The 22328-nt window shown below is 32.6% G+C and overlaps 3 protein-coding genes and 1 long non-coding RNA gene across 9 annotated transcripts; 3 read left to right on the forward strand and 1 right to left on the reverse strand.

The window, feature by feature from the left end:
- The first annotated feature begins 785 nt into the window (after positions 1–785).
- On the forward strand, positions 786–4040 carry LOC100781746 (ras-related protein RABA6b). Its single transcript, XM_003525150.5, has 2 exons — positions 786–1323; positions 3384–4040. Exons 1-2 carry the CDS (start codon positions 1106–1108, stop codon positions 3817–3819), a joined length of 654 nt encoding a protein of 217 aa, XP_003525198.1. The 5' UTR covers positions 786–1105; the 3' UTR covers positions 3820–4040.
- Positions 4041–5300: 1260 nt separating this feature from the next.
- LOC100803473 (golgin candidate 2) lies at positions 5301–11229 on the forward strand. Of its 2 annotated transcripts, none has more exons than XM_006580340.4 (10): positions 5301–5690; positions 5872–6966; positions 7496–7606; positions 7748–7807; positions 8357–8414; positions 9019–9071; positions 9311–9400; positions 9756–9881; positions 10214–10261; positions 10341–11229. In XM_006580340.4, the coding sequence occupies exons 1-10, from the start codon at positions 5637–5639 to the stop codon at positions 10716–10718; spliced, it is 2073 nt and encodes a 690-aa protein (XP_006580403.1). In that variant the 5' UTR covers positions 5301–5636; the 3' UTR covers positions 10719–11229. The 2 variants fall into 2 exon arrangements, with proteins under 2 accessions (XP_006580403.1, XP_003524345.1); XM_003524297.5 differs by having other exon boundaries at positions 10344–11229.
- Positions 11230–14544: 3315 nt separating this feature from the next.
- Positions 14545–17089, forward strand: LOC102667257 (uncharacterized). 3 transcript variants are annotated; one of them, XR_414487.4, is made up of 5 exons: positions 14545–14887; positions 15061–15344; positions 15939–16220; positions 16371–16422; positions 16558–17089. It is a non-coding gene; the product is annotated as an uncharacterized lncRNA (long non-coding RNA). The 3 variants fall into 3 exon arrangements; XR_001388520.3 differs by having other exon boundaries at positions 15061–16220; XR_001388521.3 differs by lacking the exon at positions 16371–16422 and having other exon boundaries at positions 15061–16220.
- An 827-nt stretch (positions 17090–17916) lies between these two features.
- LOC100780288 (uncharacterized) lies at positions 17917–21852 on the reverse strand. 3 transcript variants are annotated; one of them, NM_001254959.3, is made up of 10 exons: positions 21698–21795; positions 21545–21614; positions 21374–21441; positions 21225–21286; positions 20355–20436; positions 20008–20241; positions 18998–19126; positions 18857–18918; positions 18610–18723; positions 17917–18381 (listed from the first exon to the last, which is right to left on the reverse strand). In NM_001254959.3, the coding sequence occupies exons 1-10, from the start codon at positions 21746–21748 to the stop codon at positions 18378–18380; spliced, it is 876 nt and encodes a 291-aa protein (NP_001241888.2). In that variant the 5' UTR covers positions 21749–21795; the 3' UTR covers positions 17917–18377. The 3 variants fall into 3 exon arrangements, with proteins under 3 accessions (NP_001241888.2, XP_006579399.1, XP_006579398.1); XM_006579336.3 differs by having other exon boundaries at positions 17950–18339; positions 21698–21852; XM_006579335.3 differs by having other exon boundaries at positions 17950–18345; positions 21698–21852.
- Positions 21853–22328: the final 476 nt, after the last annotated feature.

Genomic DNA, 22328 nt, shown 5'->3' on the forward strand with positions numbered 1-22328 from the left:
GTGCGTAGTGAACGAATCAACAACACTATTCAATTTTAATCACTGTGAATACACGGGTCCAAGTAATGGGAAGAACTTGCTGAGAGTGATCGTCTTCAAAAGTTGGGCATAGGGATAAAATAAAATAATGAGATTTAATTGTAATTGGATGTGAATTGATCCTATTCTTGGCCTAGTCTCTGTCTCCCTCCCCCTCAACTACATGACTTCATATAAAGGAAGTGTGTCAAAAGAAGAATTATACTTGGGTGCAATGTTACCTCCAAATCCAATACCTATCAAAATGAGCCCAAACTCAAGAAGTCTTTTTCTGGATAATGAGCCCTTAAAATAATGTAAGAAGAGTAATCAAGTCCTCTTCAGTAATTACCTGTTGTACAAAGCCAGATCTTTCTTTTTTTCTTTTTTCTTTCCAAATCCCTTTTTAACTTGATCATTACAATGGTACCTAACCACAAACATCTATGATCATCACTTGTAAAATTATATTTTCCAAAGAGGAGATATATAATTCGGAATCATTACCCTGTGCAATTTTGTAACTACCTTAATTCGATAACCAATCTGTTGAGTGATGTGCACAAAATAGTGTTTGCCAATCCTGAAAGGCCACATAAGCATGAAAGCGCCAACTTTCACGTTGAAAAACTTGATGGGGACAGGTGGAACAACACCATTGGACCTTCTTTGAAGATGGAGGGATACCATGGCTGGCTTTTCCACTAGATTAATGATATCCATAGGTCTGGACAACATAAAGGATTATTACTCATAATGTCTTTTTTCAATGGTTTCACATGTAAATACTCAACACCCTCCAAAAATAATACCAATTAAAGAATTGTGTAGCGTATAGTGGCCCCTTTGTTTTACAATCTTATATAATTTCCAACACTATAAATATGATCATGACCTTGCACCCTATTTTTACTCTCTTCCTTGCCCGAATAGCTCATGATCAGCATTTTCTTTATCGTTAAGTTTTTTCTCCTCCTCACTAGTCTTTGAATTTCTTCTGTCCGGGTATTAGGAAGAAAAAAAAAGGCTTTAGAGTTTAGTGGTGAAGGTAGAGGATCTTGAGATTAATAAATAAAGGGTGATATTTATGGCTGATGCATTTGATGAAGAGTGTGATTATCTCTTCAAGGCTGTTTTGATCGGAGACTCTGGAGTTGGGAAATCAAATATGCTCTCAAGGTTTGCAAAAGATGAATTCCGCTTGGATTCCAAACCCACCATAGGAGTTGAATTCGCTTACCGGAACATCAGGGTTGGAGACAAACTCATCAAAGCTCAAATATGGGACACTGCCGGCCAAGAAAGGTTTTTAACTCGTTATTCCTCTCTTTTTCTTTTCATCACTTCCAATGAATGACTCTTTTTTGTCTCATCACTTTCAACTTTTATTTATTTATTTATTTATTCCTTTTTCTCTTGTTTGTTCAATTCTTCCTTGGTATTGTTAGTCTCTGGTCGTTTGTTATTTATTTTACTTTTAATGTTTTGATGATGCTCATTTTGTTTGCACTAGATTCATTAGCTCAGAATAAGGTTAATTTATAGAATATTCTTTTGAGTTTGCAGATCAGAATTCAGTTGCACCATAGGACCTGCTTTTCAAACTGGGGTTTCAGTTTCTAAGTGGGTGTCCAGTGGTTTGCTTAATCTAGAAGATTTTATTATGAATTCAGCTCATTTGACTTAAAATAGACTTTTCTCAGTTCTGTTTTGATTTTCTTCCCTTATCTAATCTGCACAAACATGTTGTCCCACTTTTAGCTGTAGTTTTGTTAACTAAGCAAGAATAGTTCTGTTGTGTTCATAAAAAAAGAAAAGAAAAGAATAGTTCCTGTGTTTGCTCTTGTTTATTGGCCAAAATAAAGAAAAACATATAGTGAGGGAGGAAAAATATATTAGCATTCTATAAACTGCACTGTTCATCCGTGATGATCTCATAGATTTGATAATTAAAAAACAAATTCAGTGGGAATGAAATTAGAAAAGTATTATTAAAATTCATTCAGTGGGAATGAAATTAGAAAAGTATTATTAAAATTCATTCAGTGGGACCCGGAAGACACTAAGATTATCATGATTGAATTCCATGCTTGGATTTTGATTTGTGATTTGGTACAGAAACTTGTTCACGAAAACGAAAACTAGCTGCATTTGTATCATTAAAAAATCCAAAATGTATCCTCCCTCCAAGGTAGGTGCTTTATTGCCACCTCGCCGTAATTTCCTCCTTTTATTCTCTCCCGAGAAGTGCTTTTGTTTCCCATCCCATAAAAAGGATATTAATTACTAATACTATTTTTGCCTTTGGGTTGAGCTTTTTTCATCATGAGAAAATTAAGTAGAAAATCCCCGCACACCCTAGCTGAAGGAAGGCAGATCTATTATGTAGCGGAGTTGAATAGTGAACACATGTCACCGTACGCATTCCATTAATTGATTTTAATGATGTGAATGAAAAATGAGTTCAAAAAGTATGGGTCACTCCATAGGTTTGGCTAAGTGTAGAAACCAAGTTTTCTTTTTTCCTTTATTTGTTTCATCATGCAATGCAATCTAAATAGCGTAACTACCAGGCGAGGCGGGTCCAGGACGTGGACTTGTTCAGCTTGTGTTAAAGAAAGAAACATAGTGATTGAGAGAAAGGTAGATTGGCAATCAATGAACGTCAGGTGCTGAAGATTTCACATAATCAAACAATTTATTCTTTCTAATTATAAAAAAAAATGAAAAATACTAACAATGCACTCTTTTTAACCCACACTCTATTTATTGAAAAGTAAGAAGGAAGAGAGAGTTATTAAATGAATTGTGGGATCTTCAAAATTTATAATAAAAAAATATATTAAAGAGTGTACTGTTTTTATTTTTCTAAAAAAATTGTTAGGCACTCCAAGGAGATACATATTTGCCTTATTTACGTGAGCTATCAATGCCTTCGGCATAAAACTACATTTTTACGTAAGCTAGGGTGATGTATAAGAAACTCATGTGACAGTTCTGCAAACACCCAATTTCTTCATTTACATGGCAAAATATTGCATGGGCATCCAGTGACGCAAAGTGCACATGTGAATGTGATACAGTAACGTGTATTTTGTATATGTAATGTAATTCAATCCCAATTATCATGATGGCAAGTTTGTTCATTTTTATAATAATAATAATTATTTTAAAACTCATGTCACTAAAGTTAAACTCTACTTTTATCCAAAAACATATAATTCCTTCCCTATCTCATATTTAGTTTGAATTTTACCAAAGAATGGAAGAATGTTGTGCCCCCACTAAAGAGTTTAATTTCAAGTTTTGATCCATAATTATAAATTTAATTCACTCTAAAAAGCATGGATATAATTTTGTGGCAGGTTTAGAGCAATCACGAGTTCATACTACAGAGGAGCCTTAGGGGCAATGCTAGTGTATGACATAAGCATGAGATCAAGTTATGAGAATGTGAGCAAATGGCTACTGGAGCTAAGGGAGTTTGGAGGTGAAGACATGGTGGTTGTTCTGGTGGGAAACAAATGTGATCTTGATGAATCAAGAGAAGTTGAGAAAGAAGAAGGAAAAGGGTTTGCGGAAACAGAAGGGTTATGCTTCATGGAAACCTCTGCTTTAAAGAATCTGAATGTTGAGGAAGTGTTCTTACAAATGATCACAAGGATTTATGACATGACAAGCCAGAAAAATTTGGCAGCCAAAATGGAGGAGCAACCGATTAATCTTTTGAATGGGAAAGAGATCCATATAGCTGATGAAGTGACTGCAACTAAACAAACTAGTACTTGCTGTTCAAGATGAGGGATTTCCAGGGGAAAGTTTTTTTTATTTTTGCCAGTAAAATTCATTCTTCCTATTTTCTCCACTTCCCCTTTACAATTTTTTCTTCTTATTTCTTCATTACATGGTGAAGATGGAGTTAATTTTTAAATTATACACAAGTGGTGACTTCTTGGTAGAATGTAAATGTTGATTTTATATCATAATGGATTTTTTTAATGCTTTGCTGGTAGATTATCAGTTTAATTATTAATTGTGCTACATTAATTTTTTTTTTTTATAGAAAACCATTTGTTACGTCAAGACACCCACCTGTTAGATTATAAATTTATGATAACGTGCTTTTGAATTTCAAAATAATTTTTTACCCAATAAACCATAATTTAAGTTTAGACAAATCGAATTATAATTTTACACTAATCCAAGTAATGATCAAAACGACACAAAATTATAGTAAAAGGGTAGTAAAACAAACACTTTTTATAGTAAAAATGTTTTTTCAGACAAATCAATAGCGCACTCACGCACAATTAAAAAAATGAAGGAAATCTAGAATCGATTTTTGCCTTTATGCTTCGCCGATCACACATGGACTCTTCAATTTGTAGAAGGTCGCATCATTTTAAGGTAAAAATGGAATGGGTAGTAAAACTCTTCAATTACTAGAAATAAATAAAAAATACAGTTCGTACTAAAATATTAATAGAACTATAATTATGGAACAAGAAGAGTTAACAATATATTTTTCAACATATACTTTGTTATTGATTATAATTTATTAAAAACTAAAAAATTAAGAGATATACTCATTAAATATGAATCGGGGCTCACTAAAATTTTCAATTTCTAATATATTTTAACTAATATTAGTAAATAATGTATTTAGAAGAGTGTATTAAAAATACTATTACTAGCACTTCTCTAATAGAATTATGGTGATTGAAATCAATTTATCAACTTATTATTATATATAGAAACAAATTTAAATGATGTTAAAAGATTTTTTCAGGTCAACTTCTTTCTCTCATTTTAAGTATTTAATGATTAATATATATTTAGTTTCTTTTGCCAAGGAAAAACATACTTGAGAAGTGAAATGAAATCATTCACTTGCTTCTTCAATATATAATAGTCATAAAATACATAAATATATTTATGAAATAACCAAAACCATACATGCTTTCTTACGCATCTGATTTTTTTAAGGACGTACAAGAAGGATGTAAGTTATGCAATTAAACAGTGAATGTAGTTTATTCAAAATAATGTCAATAAAATAATTCAAAATAAGAAATAAGATATTTTTTCTGAACATTTCAAAGTTATGGTCATAAATTGTAATTTTTCCGAGAGATAGAACGAGGGATTTTAGTTTTACTTTATTTATTTATTTTTTAATCTAGTACACTAGTTTGACTGGCTATCAAATCCATTCCAATTACTATAGTAATAATGGAAGGCCAATAAAATGAAGCCCATGGGCTAGTATTGGACTTCGTAACTTTCTGGGCTCAAAAGACCTAGCGTTGAAGCCCGTTAGGTAGTTGTTTGGTTGTTGTCAGGGCAAGATCATGGGACCGAAACTGAAGCAGTGTGATTCACTCAACATCGATTGGCCCAACAAAACACGTTTCCATCACCCGCATGTCACTCTCCATCTTCTTCCTTACATCACAGCTTTCATGGCGCTCTTGTTCTTCATCATGAATCTCTCTCTCCGAAAATCATTATCCTCTTCTGCTCGCGCATAACTTCCTCGAAACGCTGTGTTTCTCTATACACGCGCTAATTGCAGCTCGTGACCAATTTTGCCCCCTCACATCTCCTCCTCCGAAACCATGTCGAATTGGATCTCCTCCAAACTTAAAGCCGCAGAGAGCATTCTCCACCAGGCAAGTCCAAATATAACAATGCTTTGCATTTTCTTTTCCCTTTTTTTGATTAATTATTATTGCCTTTTCTAAATCCCTAACCTTAGGAGTTGTAATTTTAATTTATAGCATGCTTCAAATTATTTTAGTTCTCTTCGTATTAATTTGTTTTTCCATCGCAATTGCGTAACGCACTGTTCAGATCGATCAGCAAGCGGCTGAATCGCTTCGCAAGAACGAGGGTTTTCGGTCGGAGGAACCGAGCATTGATGCTCCCGCCAAATCAGGGAGCGGTGTGTCTCTGAAAGATCAATTGAAGAAGAAGCCACTGGAGAGCAATGAGTATCGTGGAAAATTGCGCAGTGATCTTAATTTTAATGGGCTTAAAGCTACAGCAAGTGCACCCAAACTATCTCCCAAATCTGGCCCTACCCTAACAGATGATGATTGGACTGAACTCCTAAGTGCACCTACACCTACTCAGTCTGTAGCTTCTGCTTCTGGGGGCAACCACGGTAATGGGTTACCTGCACCACGTGGTTTGAGCAGAAATAGTAGTAGGAAGCAGAAGGGTTTGTCTTCAGGGTTGTTGGCGATGGATGTAAAAAGGAATCCAAGAAATGGTAACAGTGGTCCTAGGCCCTTGCAGAAGTCGGACTCTGTCAAAGAAGTTAAATTGAGTGGAAAAGCCTGTGATGATGGGAAGGAATCTACCTCTTTGACGTCGACGGGGAGGAATTCGGTGGTTGAATCAAAGATTGATGGTAAATGGGGTAAAGGGCTGGAGTATGCTGACAAGGACAGTTCTGCGAAGCTTGTGGTTGAGGAAAAGGGAAATGAAGAAAACCAGCACCGTTTTAATTATAGGGACATTTCTCCACCAGAATTGTTGCAGGAAGATGGAAAAACTTTGGCTGCAGAAACATTACCAGCATGGGGGGTGGATGAGGACCAAGAAGCTAAGATTGTGGAAGATGTTGACGGCAATCAATTGAGAAGTGTGGTACTAGGGAGGCATGAGCTTAATTCAATATCTGATGATTTGAAAAGGGGTTCTCCTGTGGCTAGTGATGGAAGTTCTGATTCAGATACAGATTCTGGTTCGACATCTGATTCTGAAAGTGAACATGAGAGGGAGGAAAGGAGAAAGAGGAGGGAAAGGATTCTGGCTGAGAAAGCAGCAGCTAAAGCAATAAATGCTATCAAGGAACGGGAGAATATAGTGGCCAAATTAGAGGGGGAGAAGGAAAGTCTAGAGAAAATACTTGAGGAGCGAGCTAAACAACAAGCACAAGAGGTAACATCTTGACAATTTAAGAACTGATCATTATCTTTGCTTGTTTTTTTTCTTCACTTGTGGTATACTGGTTGCGCTCCACATGGTGTCTACTGTAGGGTATGGGCAGTGTAGGACTAATTTCTGGAATTTTTTCCTGCTTGATGTTGGTGATTTGGTGGAAAAATTAAAACGTCAAATTCCTTAGGTAGTATTTGGCTTTCATACATAACAAAATGAAATGATTATGTTCTGTTTTTCTCCTCTTGGTTTCACCCTCTTAGTGGAATCGAAATGCACCATTATTTTTAATCTAATGTCCCATCCTGTTTTGTTTTTAAAATGCACTAAACATAAAATAGAAACCATATTTTATGTTTTATTTATCCTATTCTTACAAGTCTACAAATGCTACCGTAGTATAGGAATTTCTTGCAATGAGCTGAAATTGCTTTAAAGTTAACTGTTGGATAGATGAACAGTTCTGGATGGAACTTAATGTTTATGATCTGTTGGTTATTTACCTAATTCTCGTTATTCCTTGCTCAAGGCTTCACAGCTTCAGAGCACTACGATGGAAACAATGGAAGCTGTTGAGTTAGAAAAGCAGAAACATAATAATACTAGAATGGAAGTTCTTGCACGTTTAGCTAAACTGGAGGTATGTTGATTTAACTTATTCAAGCCATTTGTTTGTACCAAATATATGATAGTATAACTTACTACACCTTCGATTTATAATGTTTTTGTTCCACAAATATATGTAGAAAAGCTTGTTGATAAATGTCTGGATTGATTGCAGACTGCCAATGCTGATCTTGCAAGATCCCTTGCAGCTGTGCAGTGGAACCTTGAAGTTGAGGTATTTAGATTCTTAGGTGACTTCCCTCCACTTCACATGGTCCATAGAATGAGTTTTGTAGGTTGTAGCTAATAGCTACCAATAATTATTGAATAGAAAAATGTGGTTGCTACTACCTCTCTTTTGTTTGGATTTGGACTTTAATCCTAATTTTTTGATGATTTGTGATTTCCTAAGAGTAGCAATGACAAAATTAATAAGATAATTAATAATTTAATATGACCAGTATGGCAGTCTAATGAAGCTGATAAGGGCCATGTGTCTCAAGACCTTATCCCTGTTAGACGTTGTCTAGAAAAATCTCCAAAATATTACTGGAACTGAAAACTGAAAAACTAAACTGAATGGACCAATCAATTCCCTAAAGATATTCTGTTTACAAATGAAGCTTTTGGAAGGATTAGAATGAGTTCTGTATATTGAAATTGAATCAACCAAACAGCATGTTTTGCTTCAATTCCCATGCTTCCTTCATCCTTGGGTCATCCTCATATCAGAGAAAGAATATTAAATTATGGTGTGTTAACTTAAATACATTTTTTTTATCAGGTTAAACAGGTGGCAGAACTCAGACAGCAAATCACTTCGAAGGAGTTGTTTCACGAAGGTAATGCACCTTTGCAAAGTTATTGACACATTGTTTGATACATTATTTCACTCCATCAGATAATAGTGTCTTTTCATGGGACTTTTTAACTGCCTCGGTTTGTACCTAATACCTGTCTTGTTTTAGTGTAAATATGTATTAACCTTGAAGATTAGTCTGAGTTTATAACAAAAATGGACAAAGTGTAGTATAGTCAGACAAGAATAATGTTTAATCTTATTCAACATCATATACATAGTGAATTAATGATTAATTTGGGCATATTCAATTATGCAAGAGACTGAGGAATATTCAAGTTTTGAAGATATTATGAATAGACGGCTAGTATGTGATCAAAGACATTTTAGTTTTGAAGTTGAAGCAAATTCGTGCTAGGCTGCTATAGGGATTTCTGGAACCATATCAACTAAGATTTCCCTTTCTCTTGCCCAAGAATATCTCTGAAAAAGAATATGTAGTATTACTGTCTTTCTGCAGTTTCTGGCTGATGATAGCTATGCTTCTCATCAATTTTGCGAATTCGCTTATTTAGTGTGCGGGAGTAGCTGAACTTATGTTGAAATGAGCTAATCTGTTAATAGATTGATCCTTTAACCTTTTGTAGAACTCAGAAGGAGAATGACGAATCCTCGTCAAACTGGAGCTTCACAAAATCAAGTAAGTTATATGATTTTTTTGCTGAACCTGGTTCATTGATACTTTGGGTTCTTTTGTTTAGTTTTCCAAGCTGGGGACTTTAAGAGGGAGGTCTCTGGTATCTTATTTTGTTAGGTCCTGTATTCCCCTTTTAAACTTCTATGCTCACTATCTTTTAGATTAAAAAACTTCGTACCCCATTGCTCACTATCTTTTAGATTGATATTCTAAAAATCTGTTTATCCATCCTAATGTTGTAGCTAGCTTCAAAAGGTGTTGAGTTGGAACGGGAAATTCTCGAAGCAGAGCACTCTTTAATTAATGATAAAGTTGCACAATTGCAGGAAAAGGTGAGGATTTAAACTATTAACTTATGAATGGATCTATATTTGCATCTTTTTCCTTGAAGAGCTATGATATTTCAGATGCAATGCTTTTCATGATTTAGTATTTTGCCTAGAATGTTCTATCCTGAAATTTGATGTCTCTCTTTTTCTTTTTCTATTAAATAGGGATTTTCCTTGTTTTTAAGTTATATTTTAGAAAGCAATTACTGGAAGGATAAAAAAATTCTTTATACAGGCATCATTGGTGTTTGCATTAGTACAGATTTAAATGTATTCATTAAGTTTTGCTTTGTGCATGCAAAGTTAATATGATTTCCATTTGCTTTGTGAAATTGTTTGATGCATTTGTACATCAAAGGCAAGGAAGCTAGAAGCTGACATTGAAATGACAAGGAAGGAGATAGAAGAGCCCACAGAAGTTGAAGTTGAGCTCAAGCGAAGGCTTCAACAAATGACTGACCATTTAATACAGAAACAAGCAAAGGTGTGTCTTTCATACATCCAGTTGGTTGTAATGTGTGTGAATGCTCATGGATCACTGTTTTAAAATTCAGACTGGACCTGCCAGTTTGATCAGTCAGTCCAACAGGTGACTGACTGAACAGATTAGCTGATTGATTAAAATCCATCATGTGCAGTCAAAACCAAAATGAGCAACAAATTAACTGGATGCAGTTTTCAAAATCCATCAGTTTAAAAAAGTCCAACAGAAAATATTTCAAAATTCATTCAAATACAGCATTGGGACTTGACTTGTTTGTGTGTTTCTGACCCTCTACCTATTCAACATTCAAACGTTATTCTGCTTGTCAACAGGTTGAGTCACTCTCTTCTGAGAAGGCAAGTCTTGTATTCAGAATTGAGGTATGCTTTCTACTGAGAATATGATACTAATTCTTGAAATTGTGATATACTTGATTTTCAATTTTCATAATCAACTTAGCAGGCTGTCTCAAGATTGCTGGATGAGAACATGTCAGCATCAGGTGCAGCAAATATGAATCCTGCCTCTTCATCAAGTGACTTAGAATCAGGATTATGGGAGCTCTCCAATTCAAAGTTGAAGCCTATGCTAAAAGCCAGAATTCATTCTGGCAAGAGACAGCTTGGATCATTGCTTCAACAACTAGATTATATTTTTGTGACTGGAGCACTTTTTCTGAAAAGGAACTCAACGGCAAAATTGTGGGCTTTGATATATCTTGTTTGCCTTCATTTCTGGGTGTTCTATATTCTTTTATCACATTCTAGCCCATCAAATGAGGGTAGATCTGGTGCCCAGATCTCATTGGAGAACATCAATAACACTGGAGGAGTATGATTGTGCTGCGATGTGTCTTCACCTTATGTCATTCTCTGCAGTTTTTGGAGGCCCTCAATACATTGGATATATTTTGTTAAACCAGAGTATATCATATGAAGCACCTGCAGTGGACATGCAGGAATTCGAGTACCAGACTATGACCAGAAAAATACTGAACTGCATGGCTTCCTATACCGATGAATTTTACATTTCTTAGACGTTGTGAAACTTCATTGGATAAGGGGGGGGACTGCACTAGAGAGGAGCAATGTCCTGCTATTTTGTATTTGACAAAATGGCTTATTTGGGATTGAGTTTTGAATGCTCTGATCTAATGATAAGAAGTTTTCGTAGCCTCACAGGGATTGCAAGTTTAAGTAGCAATAAGTATTTTGTATGTACAGTATAGCAACAGATGTAATCACAGAATAAGCCTTTAATCAGTGAGTGACTTGGAAGAGGCTTGGATGTGAACTCTGTTGTGACCTTAGCATTAATAACTCCAAAGATGCCCCATGCAGTTTCGAAATTATTGTCTCTTGAATATTGTAGAGAAAGAAAAAGAATTCATTTTTTTTTTTTGTGTAGACAACTGTTAATAAATATTTATTACCTCATACTAGATGACATAGCTCATAACATCTAGGTCTATCTCATGGTCTACCCTTGGATTTTATTCAATTTATATTCATGTGATAATACGTCGATTTAATACCATGTATTAATAAACTCCATTAACATTGGTCTTGGTCTAAAGTGAAAGTAAGTTGATGAAATCGGAACTCAATCAAAGTGGATATTCATGCTCAAAGTAAATAGATACGCGGCCATTCCCACGGTATACATTTGGAGATTCTTTTTTAAGAGAGTAATGTATAAAATATAATAAGTTGAGTAAGTATCAAAACATAAGAAAATAGCATGTGATCTAATCGAGGTCAAAGTTAATTAAAAGGTGAGTTTAATTTAGAGGAATTTAAATACACAAAAAATACTTAAATAATTTTTTTGGTGAATCAAGATATTTTCTAGTTGAAGACTAATATCTTACAGTATCAAGATTTATTTAATGAACAAGTTTTTTAATAATATTTTTTTTATTCAGATAATCAAGAGTTGAACATATAACCATTTGCTTAAGAGATAAAGTTATTGTTAACTACTATTATTTTGTGTATAATAATAATAAGATCAAATCTAAATCTTTATGTATCCACCTCGACCTTTCACCACTATCTTGGCTTCAGTAAATTTTTCGGTCAACTATTTAGTCTACCATACACAAAAAAAATATTAAGTGATTATATTTTAAAATGGGCGAAAGAGTAAAATTGTAATTCTTTCTACATTTGATTGCTTATTATTATTTTTATAAATTATTGACATTCGATTTTAAATCAGTTGAAAGAGTAAAATTGTATTTCTTCCTAAATTTTAATTGCTTATTAATATGTTGACCTTGCATAACTTGTATTGACGAAAATGACTATTTATCCAAAATATAATTTAATTTTTATCTTTTCTTTTTTAATCATTGTAAGCATAACATTATAATAAACACTTAAAAAACTAGGAAACCAAGCATAAATTAGAACAAACATAATAATAAGCATAATTTGTGTATTGTTCTGAAACTCCTAATGTGACAATACCTTACTCAAAATATAAAACTCAAACAAAAATGCATAGTCATTAAGTTAATCATTACAAAAAAATAGATCCAACTTAATTTTGTCACTATCTAGTATTCTCACAATAAAAATTTCAGAATAACCGACAGATTAAGCTTATTAATCAATATTATACTTATTATTATATTTATTTTAACTTATGATTATTTTCCTATATATTTTTAAGTGCTTATTGTAATAATATGCTTGCAACGATTAAAAAAGAAAAAAAAGATGAAGATTAAATTATATTTTGGGTAAATATATATTTTTGTCCTTGAACGTGTAAAGCGCTGACAAATTAGTTTCTAAATATGTTACATGAACTCTTTCATTAACGGTAATGTACGAAAGTTAACGGATGAATATATTTATCGCATTTTTTCTCACTTTTGGAAGCTAAACTTTAAATTTTCATATTTCAGAAACGAATTTGTTTATATAACTAACAACTCATTAATCTATTTGGTATTCAACCTAACTGTTGAGTAAAATTGTGATTATGAGAGCAAAATTTTACTAAAAGTGTTTTGACATGTTCCCAAAAAAACAGTAATAAAAAAATTGATGATTAATAACATGATAATAAAAAATATCGATTGTATAATAGTTTCTTTATTCTTAAATATATAAGACTTTTTTAAGTACTTAGTTAATATAATTAATAATATTAAATTTGTAACAATTTATATTATTTTGTGAAAATTATCTTTAAATTTATTGAGATTCATAATTTTTTTTCACTTAATTGCTTTCACATTTAATTAATTAATTAATGTGTGTTAGTTTTCTTATCCGATTCTTTAAGAGAGATAGCATATTTATCTTTAAATATATAATATTTATTATAAAATAATAACAAATATTTTTGTAAAAAAATAATTAACGTAAAATAAAACTTTAAAAGAATCTAACAGAAAGGAATAAATAAAGCTAAATTTTTTTTTAACGAAGGATGAAATATATATGGTATAAATTTACTGATTTTTTAAAATAATTTTCTTAAGTGGTTTTTGACTTTTTGTTCTAGTTTTACACTAGATTAAAGTTTCATTTTGCTAATATATCTTAATAGGACATATCTAAGTGGTTTTTATAATAGTTTTTAAAAAGATATAAAGTTTCCTTTTAGTAATATATCTTGATATTGGATGCAAATCTTTGATAGGTGAATTATTTAAGTAAAATTTTAATTTTGATTGAATAGTGTAATAAAAACACTTAATAAAATGCATCTAAATGATTACTAAATGTGAGGACTAATTAACATAAAATTAATTTAATTAATAATTTTGAGTTTAAATCTTAAATAATTAATTATATTAAATATTTAAGAAAAGAAAACTTTGTGACCAAATAGTCAGTTTAGATAAAATTGCCTTCTATGAAGGCAAAGGATACTGGTAGTTTCTAAATAAAACTTCATCTAATTTTTACTTTTTAAAATAATTTTTTTGACACATTTTTCATTATTATTTATAGTTTTCAAAAATCATAAAATTATATAAATATTACTTCTTAGTTAATTAATAATAATAATAAAACTGTGTTAGAAAATATATTGTTAACTCTTGTCTATTAAATAATAATTATTATTTGTTTTTTTATTACTCCGCAACGAAAGGGATAACTAGGTGTGAAGGCTTTAAATTCACTCTTTCCATTGATTTTTGGGTTGATCTGAATGGAGAGAGAAAGGAACAATGATGTTTAGGTCCTGAAATGGGTAAATTGGATGTGTGTTTTCTTCTAAAATATGCTGTCTTTGTTTGTGTTAGGGAAACGTAATCTTTGTTTAGAGAAAGAAAAAATAACACGGGTTAGGCACGGCGTCATGTGTCCAAAAAAAACTGTTCCGAAATTCGTCTGAAAAAGAAAACATTAAAGTACTTGCTTTCAATAGTAGAAAAAAAGTTGCGTGTTTAACTCTTTTAGTAATAGTAGTACCAAGGAGTAACAGATTAAAGTAGTAATTGCAAATTACGGTGCAGAAAGCATCTTCTCAATTTATACAAAATTACAAAATCTCAATTTAAACAAATAATAATCGTTGGATTATAATTAATAATTAAGATGAATTTTTTACAGTTTTATTTCATATTTTTTTTAACTCACATTAAAAATCCACGGGATAAACAACAGCTACCCTTCTCTCTTTATTTGTGGTGTTTGGTTCAAATGTTGATGGAAACAAAAGGAGAAAACTCATACTGTTTCCTGTGACTGCATTTGTAACTTCAACAATTATTGTATCGGCATTAAGAAATGCAGAAGAAAAAAAGGTAAGTACATCTTTTGATACATGGCTGTCGTCCAAATGTCCGAACGTATACCATTATGATCAATGCCCTTTGTAAAGACAGCTCTTTTGATGAAGCTATGACCTTGCTTTCAAAAATGGATGACAATGATTGCCCCCCCTGATGCTGTAACTTTTGAAACAATTATTGGTGCTCTCCAACAAAGAAGTGAGACTGAGAAGGCAGAGAAACTTCGTCTAGTAAATGATGAAACGAGGTCAGATACTTTAGTTCCATTTTGGATATACTTCTCTCGTGTCAGGAATTGGATAAAATATCTATATAAAATTGTGTGTATCTGTTTATGTATTTATGCTTGTATGTACTGTGTCATTGTCACTGGTTGATTTTGTATAATCTTGCATGACTTTTTCCCTGCTTCCCTTGCAGGTCTGTCGATAGTGCACTATAGCGGTGCTATAGCAGCGTAGTGGCCCCTGGCTGCTATATGCACTGCCATGGCGTCCCAAAATCCTGAGAATGGCCTCCAATATTCGCATTAGAGGCCATTTTATGGAGGTAATTTTGGGTAAAAACTCCTACCTTGTGAATACTACACTAACCCCATCCGACCCTCCAACCACCATTGTGTGACGAGACCCTTTGCTGACTCTCCGCAACCCATCTACCAGCTTCTTTTGCTCCTCTCTTGTTCTCACTCTCAGTTTTTTCTTGTAATATTGTTCTCTTATTCTCATCAATCTCTGCTTTCTACTCTTGAGTTCTTTTTTTCCTTTCTATTTTCTCTTGTTCTCTTTGTTTGATCAGTCTACATTCTCTGTTTATAGTCTCTCAGGTCTTTTTTTTTTTGTCATCTATTTCCCAAAGACACAAACTGATTCACTCCTCTTATCTCTCCTTGGTTAGACATGGTACCCTTTGTTACTATGTACTTGTACATTTGCTCAAGAGCTAAGATCTGTAACTTTTTATTGTTAATTATGAAGTTGTCAAGATTTTAGTTTTTATGTTTTTTTAGTATTCATATGTATTTAGTATGAATTATATAAATTGTATAAAAATATTCAAAATAACAGTCCGTTATACCACTATATCGTTTTTGGGGTCAGCTGCTACACGCCGCTATCCAAGATTGAAAACTATGTTCCTTTTTAGTGTATTCCTACTCTGCATTTTAAACTCTTTGCTCATGCGTTAATTCTTTGCTCGCAGGTCTTTCTGCAATCCAACTGGTTGTGAAATTGTGTTTTTTTCTGAAATTTTATCATTTAAATGGTAACCCTTTCAACAATGACAAATCCTGGCAGGTTGATGCATGAACAGTGAGGGAATCTGTGACTGCTGAACTTGGTGTACTCATTCTATTGCATACAGCAAGCAATGCAAGTTAAGATTTGTATGTGGTAGTCCAGACTGTGAATGCTGTAGCAATCAATTTATGCTAGAAGAATGCAGATTTTCAATATTTCTACACGATACAGTTGGTTGGAGTTAACAGCGGTTTACATTGTGCTGTTTTCTTCCCTGCCAGTGCTGGCTTTTAGTCTGCTTGACCTCTCTACCCTGCATTCTTCCTTTCCTATAAGCCGGTAAGTGTTGTATCTGCCTGTCTTCTGACAATATCTGATTAAGTGATGAATCTTGAGCCTCTCATTGCATGTTGTATACTGCATTTGCAATAATTGAAGCCTGAGAATTAGAATAGTTTGTGATACATGTTCTGTGCTATCTGCTTGTAGGCTTACTATTCTGAGCAAGTTTCAGTATTTTACACTTATGAGCTAAATCCCGGTAATTTTTGTATTCTCTGGAGAATTGCACTTCCCTTGACCAAGTAAAAACTAGGTAGAAGTAGAATTACTATAAGAGCGGCTGTTTTGTTTCTTATTACCAGTATTTTTGACGATCTTGTACTTAATGTATCAGATTACTTGATTTCTGGCCCTTGGAGCATGTGAAGAATCAGTGCATAGCCTTGTGGACTTTACCAGATACATGTGAGTAGGGGTTTTATGGTTTAATATGCTTGCCACAATGATTGATGGAGCAATATCGGAGGTATAAAAAAGAACTACTCGTGGTATTCATTGATTTAGAAGGACGAAGGAAGAAGTTCGTACTGCCTATATTTTAGAAATCAAAGATATCATTTTTACCTCGGTCTCAATGTGCTTATTAAGCATATCTAGGAGTTGGTGTCACGATGCATGCAGTATAGGCTTGTATGAAGAAGCTCCAATTAAGAGAATAGATCAGATGGAGGGTAGTCATATCAATAATCCTACGATTGTTATGTGTAAATAGAGAGAAAGAAAATAGAAAAAATACAACGGAAATATTAAAGTTTTACTATTTATTTGAGAAGAGAAATAAGTTTTTTTGTTGATGTTGGATTTCACATGTAAAAATATTTCTCTATTTACTTGCCCTGAAACGGGAGGGAAATAATGTTGCATTACATTATTGTTTTATTTATATATAAAAAAAAACTAGTATTGTAGTAGATTGTGTACTTTACAAGATAATTTTTTTCTATAATAAATAAATCTTTGAATAAGTTATATTTTAAAAATAAATAATTTAAATGTTAAAATATACTTGTAATTCTTTATGTTTTCGATTTGATTTTTTATCTTTAAAAAAATTCAATTTAAACATTTATGCTTTTAAAGTAAGTCAGGATGATTTTTTTTAAAACAATGATAATTTTTTTATATTTTAGAACATATTTTTTTAATTAATTTGAGATATAAAACTTGTTCTATTAGATTCATTTATATGAAGAATATAAAATCCAACTTATAAATTTGTTTAAAATAGTGTGAAAATGAATTTAAGGATCAATCAAAAAATTGAAAATTTTGATATCAAATTATTTTTCAATTGCTCATAAGACCCATTTTTACAATGTTTATGACTATTTTTTATTTGAATATTAGTTGAATTTCATAATTTTTCTAGAAGTGAATCTAATAATACAAGTTTTACATCTCAAATTAATCAAAAAAATATATTCAAAATCATATCTCAAACTCCAAAATTATTATTATTCCAGAAAGATCATTTTGACTAGTTTGCTTAATCTTTTACCATGAAATGCTCTTTTCTTTTTTGAAACCTGTTTCTAAAATCATTTTATCAGGCAATTTTTTTATAATTAAAAATATTTCTTAACAATTATTTTACAAAGGTATTTTTTTTATATAAAAAAAAAAACCAAACACACCCTTGGACGACCAATGACAGATGACTTTCTCAGCACATTCACCAGACAGAAGCATTCCGTTAGTTTATAACTACATTGTATTCAGAAATGAATTTAACTAAATACAATATTAGGATACATCAACAAAACATTTGTGTTCAATATCTGCCGATGTTGGCATGCTGCAGGTCCACAATGAGAGTTGCAATAGAAGAAATAAGATGAAAAACATGATTGATCCATTAGTTACCTGCACAAGCCATAGTACTTGCACACAACATATATAGTACGTAAATTTATACATATCTAAGAGAGAACAAGCAAATTAGAAAGATTAAATCTAGAAGGAAAGCTGCAATAGCATTACAAAGCCACATCCCTAACCATGGCGGATGATGATACCAGCTGCAACTTCAGTCTGACGTAAGACAGGAACCAAACAAATTCAAAGAACCAAGTGCTAGCCAATTTTCAGAGCATCACTGATTTTCCCACTGTTTGCACTGCACCTTGAGCAGATACTAAAAAATTTAATACCATTTCACCTACAATTAAGGAATGCAATAAGGAGTTTTAAAGCATTTCCAGAGACAACAAAATTTGACCATCCTAAACAATTTGACCATCCTAAACAATTCGATATTGTAATAGTCACACACCAAAATTTGACCATCCTAAACAATTCGTTATTGTAAATTAAGTACTCATGTTCATGAAATACAAAATGGTAGTGTACATAAAATTATGCAAGTGGAATTAAAATCGATTCTCACCAGTTCTCTTCTTGTGGTAGATTACGACTGTAGAATGGAAACTCGAAGAGAAAAGTTGTTTTGAACCATGCGGATAAGTTCCCATAGATTGATCGTGGCAACGGGATTAAAGGGCTGAAAATGATTGGGCTTAGTCATTTCTCCTTAATGACAAAACAATAATAATCGACTCATCGCACTAGGTGAAGAGACATTTCTGCTTAACCAGAGACCGAAAAGATATATGACATTGAGGAGGTAAATTAACCTGGTTCTCTTTTTGTATATCCTATATCCATCTACATTGCCAAACTTTTTATCCGCTGAATCCTGTCTCCATACAATTCATCATCAGGAAGGCACGAAATTATAAGCACAATTTTAATCAAATCAGAGGTAAGAAGCAAACCTCAAGAAGTGGAATGCCACTGACAAAAAGAAGCAATAATGTGAGAAAGATTGGTCCAATGATCACCAGCCATTCAGCACCCTTCAGTACAGGTGTAGATGCCACAAAAATTCCCCACCAAAGCAATATCTAAATTAAGCATTCATGACTTACATTAGTTTTCCAATAAAAGAATAAATAATATTAGAACATTGAAACCCCTATTAGACCAACCAAAAATCACTTTAGTTTATCCTATAAAAAGAGGCAGGAATGTAATAAATAGCTTATTCTGGCATATCTCTGCAACCATATGCACATTTTAACGGAAATAACTATACATTATACCAAGTCATTTGACCATTGATCTGGCAAAAAAAATTTATGCATCAGGGATTTCAAATTACTCAGAACCGCACAAAGGAATTTATTTAAATTTCCATTATTATAATTATTTTGTGTTTTGTTTCTGCTTATGTTTTAAAGGATTACCTCCAAGATTTTTTTTCCCACACCGAAAGAAAGAGATTACTCAACTAGCTCCTAGATATCAAGATATATTTCTCTCATATCTTACTCAACTAAACAGTAAACACTCCTCAGTCCTCACTCATTTTTCCAATATGTCCACCCCCACTCAAAAGAAAGAAAAATGCAATGATAGCAATAGCTTTTAAATGCAATGTTTGGGGAAAGATTTTTAAAGGACAGCCAAAAAAGGACCTGATCCCAATATATTTTGAGAATGAGATGGGTTATTTGGGTCGTCCCAGCCCTTCTGGTGTTATATATTCTTTTATTAAATGAGAACTTATATTATATCATAAGCTTGACTGTGAACCTTACACAATTAGTTGAAAAAGAAAAACTTATTTCAATAAGCTTCACAACAAAACTTGTTGAAATAGGCTAAAAAGAGCTTAGAAGAAGATCCCTAGCCGTATTCATAAATCCAACTAAACTTACAAGCTCCTCCATATACATCCTGCAATACCAAAATATTTTCATTTAAAAGCGATAATAGCACTTACTTCACCAAAATAGTTAGGATGACGAGAATATTTCCAAAGTCCAACATTACACCACTTCCCTCTATTTTCTGAAGATCTTTTGAAATGCAGCTTTTGTTGATCTGCTGTACCTTCCACAATAAAACCCACAGCCCACAAAATCCACCCTACTATATCAACAACCTGTAGGAAGGGATTTCTGTCGCTTGCATTAACCACTGTAACAGGTAAACTCACAGCCCACACCCAGACAGCCTGCAAAAAATTGAAGTAAATCCTCTACTACAAGACATCAAAAGAGAATAAATCCAGAAAAAACCAAGATCAGCATGCTAAATCTTAAAAAAAATGATTAAAATCTAAGAAACCTGAAATATCCAAAATATGGCCAGTCTACCCAAATTACTGCGCATTTCATCAAAGCGTCGGTCCTCTCCCCACTGCAAAATTCTGATAATCATATTCAGAAATTAGATCAACTATAAAACATTCAGAAAGACACTTTGTTAACTAATAGTCTTGACACTAAGCTGCATCCCAATGTTAAAGGCAATATACATTGAGCATGAAAAATTGGGAAGAATTGACATGTTTAACAGAAGAATAAATAAATAACTTTCTTAACAATCTATGGTGCCTTGCAATGATACTTTGTTTAACCACAAATTGTTCACTGAACCCAATATGTTAGGAACATGCTCAACAATGCAGTATACAGTGTAAAAAGCATTCTATTGAAAGGGAATTTTACAAAAAAACAAAAAAACAAAAAAACATTAACAATACAATACGATAATCATATCACAGATTCATTTTTTTATATTCTTATTTGCAATACTGAAAGGTATTATACTAGGGAATATTTTCTGTAAAGAATGAGCAAATTCTTTTTATGTCTAGGACAGTGATATCTGAATACCACACTGGATATATGACTAATTTGACTCAACCCACTATGAGGGGAAAAGTTTTCCCTCTGGCAAGTTGTTAACGCAGTTGGATTCCCCAATACTGAAACTTGAGACTTCTAGTTAAGCTAAAACTCGAGAGTTGGCAATTGTAAAGAACAAGCAATTTAATTAAAAAGAAAAGAGAAAATAATCTGTTCAATTAAAGAATATGAAAAATAAAGAAAGTGCAACTGAGAAAAGTATGCGTAGCAGTGAGAAGCAAGCAACTCCACTAATAGCACGGTACGAGCACAAGCATAGTTTACTGTGATATATCCATCATGATACCTGAATAGGAGGAAAAGGCCGAGGCGAATTCCCCATATCCCAACAAACAAAGTGAGGATTATCTGAAAAGAGTGATTTAATTCATCATTTCATTGACCATTTTGTTTTAGTCTGTTAATTACAATAAAGAAAAGGAAACGTTAAGTTACCTGTCGAAAATACCAGGAGCCTTTGATGACCAGGGTCAATGCAGCAATTATAATGAAATTCGTACTTCCTTAAAAATAAAAATAAAAAAGCACTTTGTTTTTATTAATTAACGGAAGAGAATAGAAGAAGATTGTGGTATTTAAAAGTGAAGCAAAGAATAATGAACCAACCAGCAAAATCAGTGACTTTGTCGAATTTGAGGAGCGCAGTGACGACGAAAAACAAAAACTGATAGGCAATCTGGAAATAAAACAAAATATAAGCAAAGCAAAATATGTGAGAGAATTGAGAAAGAGAGAAGAGAATTGGGAATGAATGATTACAGTGACAAGGGCAGTGAAGGCCAAGAAATGGGAGTCGATGATGGTGCCCATAGCTTTGTAGTTTTCTTGTCTTGTTCAGCGCAACAAAATACAAGAATGAAGAAGACGATGACCAATTGTCATGTTTAATAGTCGAGTACTTTGTAACATTTTTATTTTTTTATTTTTTATTTACGTCAATTACTGTACTGAATTTAATTTTCTTAAATGATAATTTTAGTCCCGTGATGAAAAAAAACTTAATTCTTAACTTCAATTCCATCCACCCACTTAGAATGTATGGCTATGGGTACCACCACCATGAGGCCGGGGACTTGTTAGTTGTTACAAATTGTACGGCGTCATCCACATCCACAACAATTATTATTTTTTCATGCAGAGGTTTAGTGTATAAATATATGCATATTTGGTTGTCAATTCTTTTTAAATAATTATTTTGGGAAAATAATCTTAAGTGAAAATAAATCAACTTTTTACAATAAGGTACTTTTCATATAATAAGTTCTAACAAATGAGCCCAAAATTTACTATTATTTGTTTAAAATTAATATTTAAGCCTAATATTTATAACAATGATAAATTAGGTAATTAGAAAATTATGAAAAATTTCTTTAAATTATTACTTTCATTA

Source organism: Glycine max, chromosome 5 (genome assembly GCF_000004515.6).
Source record: "Glycine max cultivar Williams 82 chromosome 5, Glycine_max_v4.0, whole genome shotgun sequence".
Classification (NCBI taxonomy): domain Eukaryota; kingdom Viridiplantae; phylum Streptophyta; class Magnoliopsida; order Fabales; family Fabaceae; genus Glycine; species Glycine max.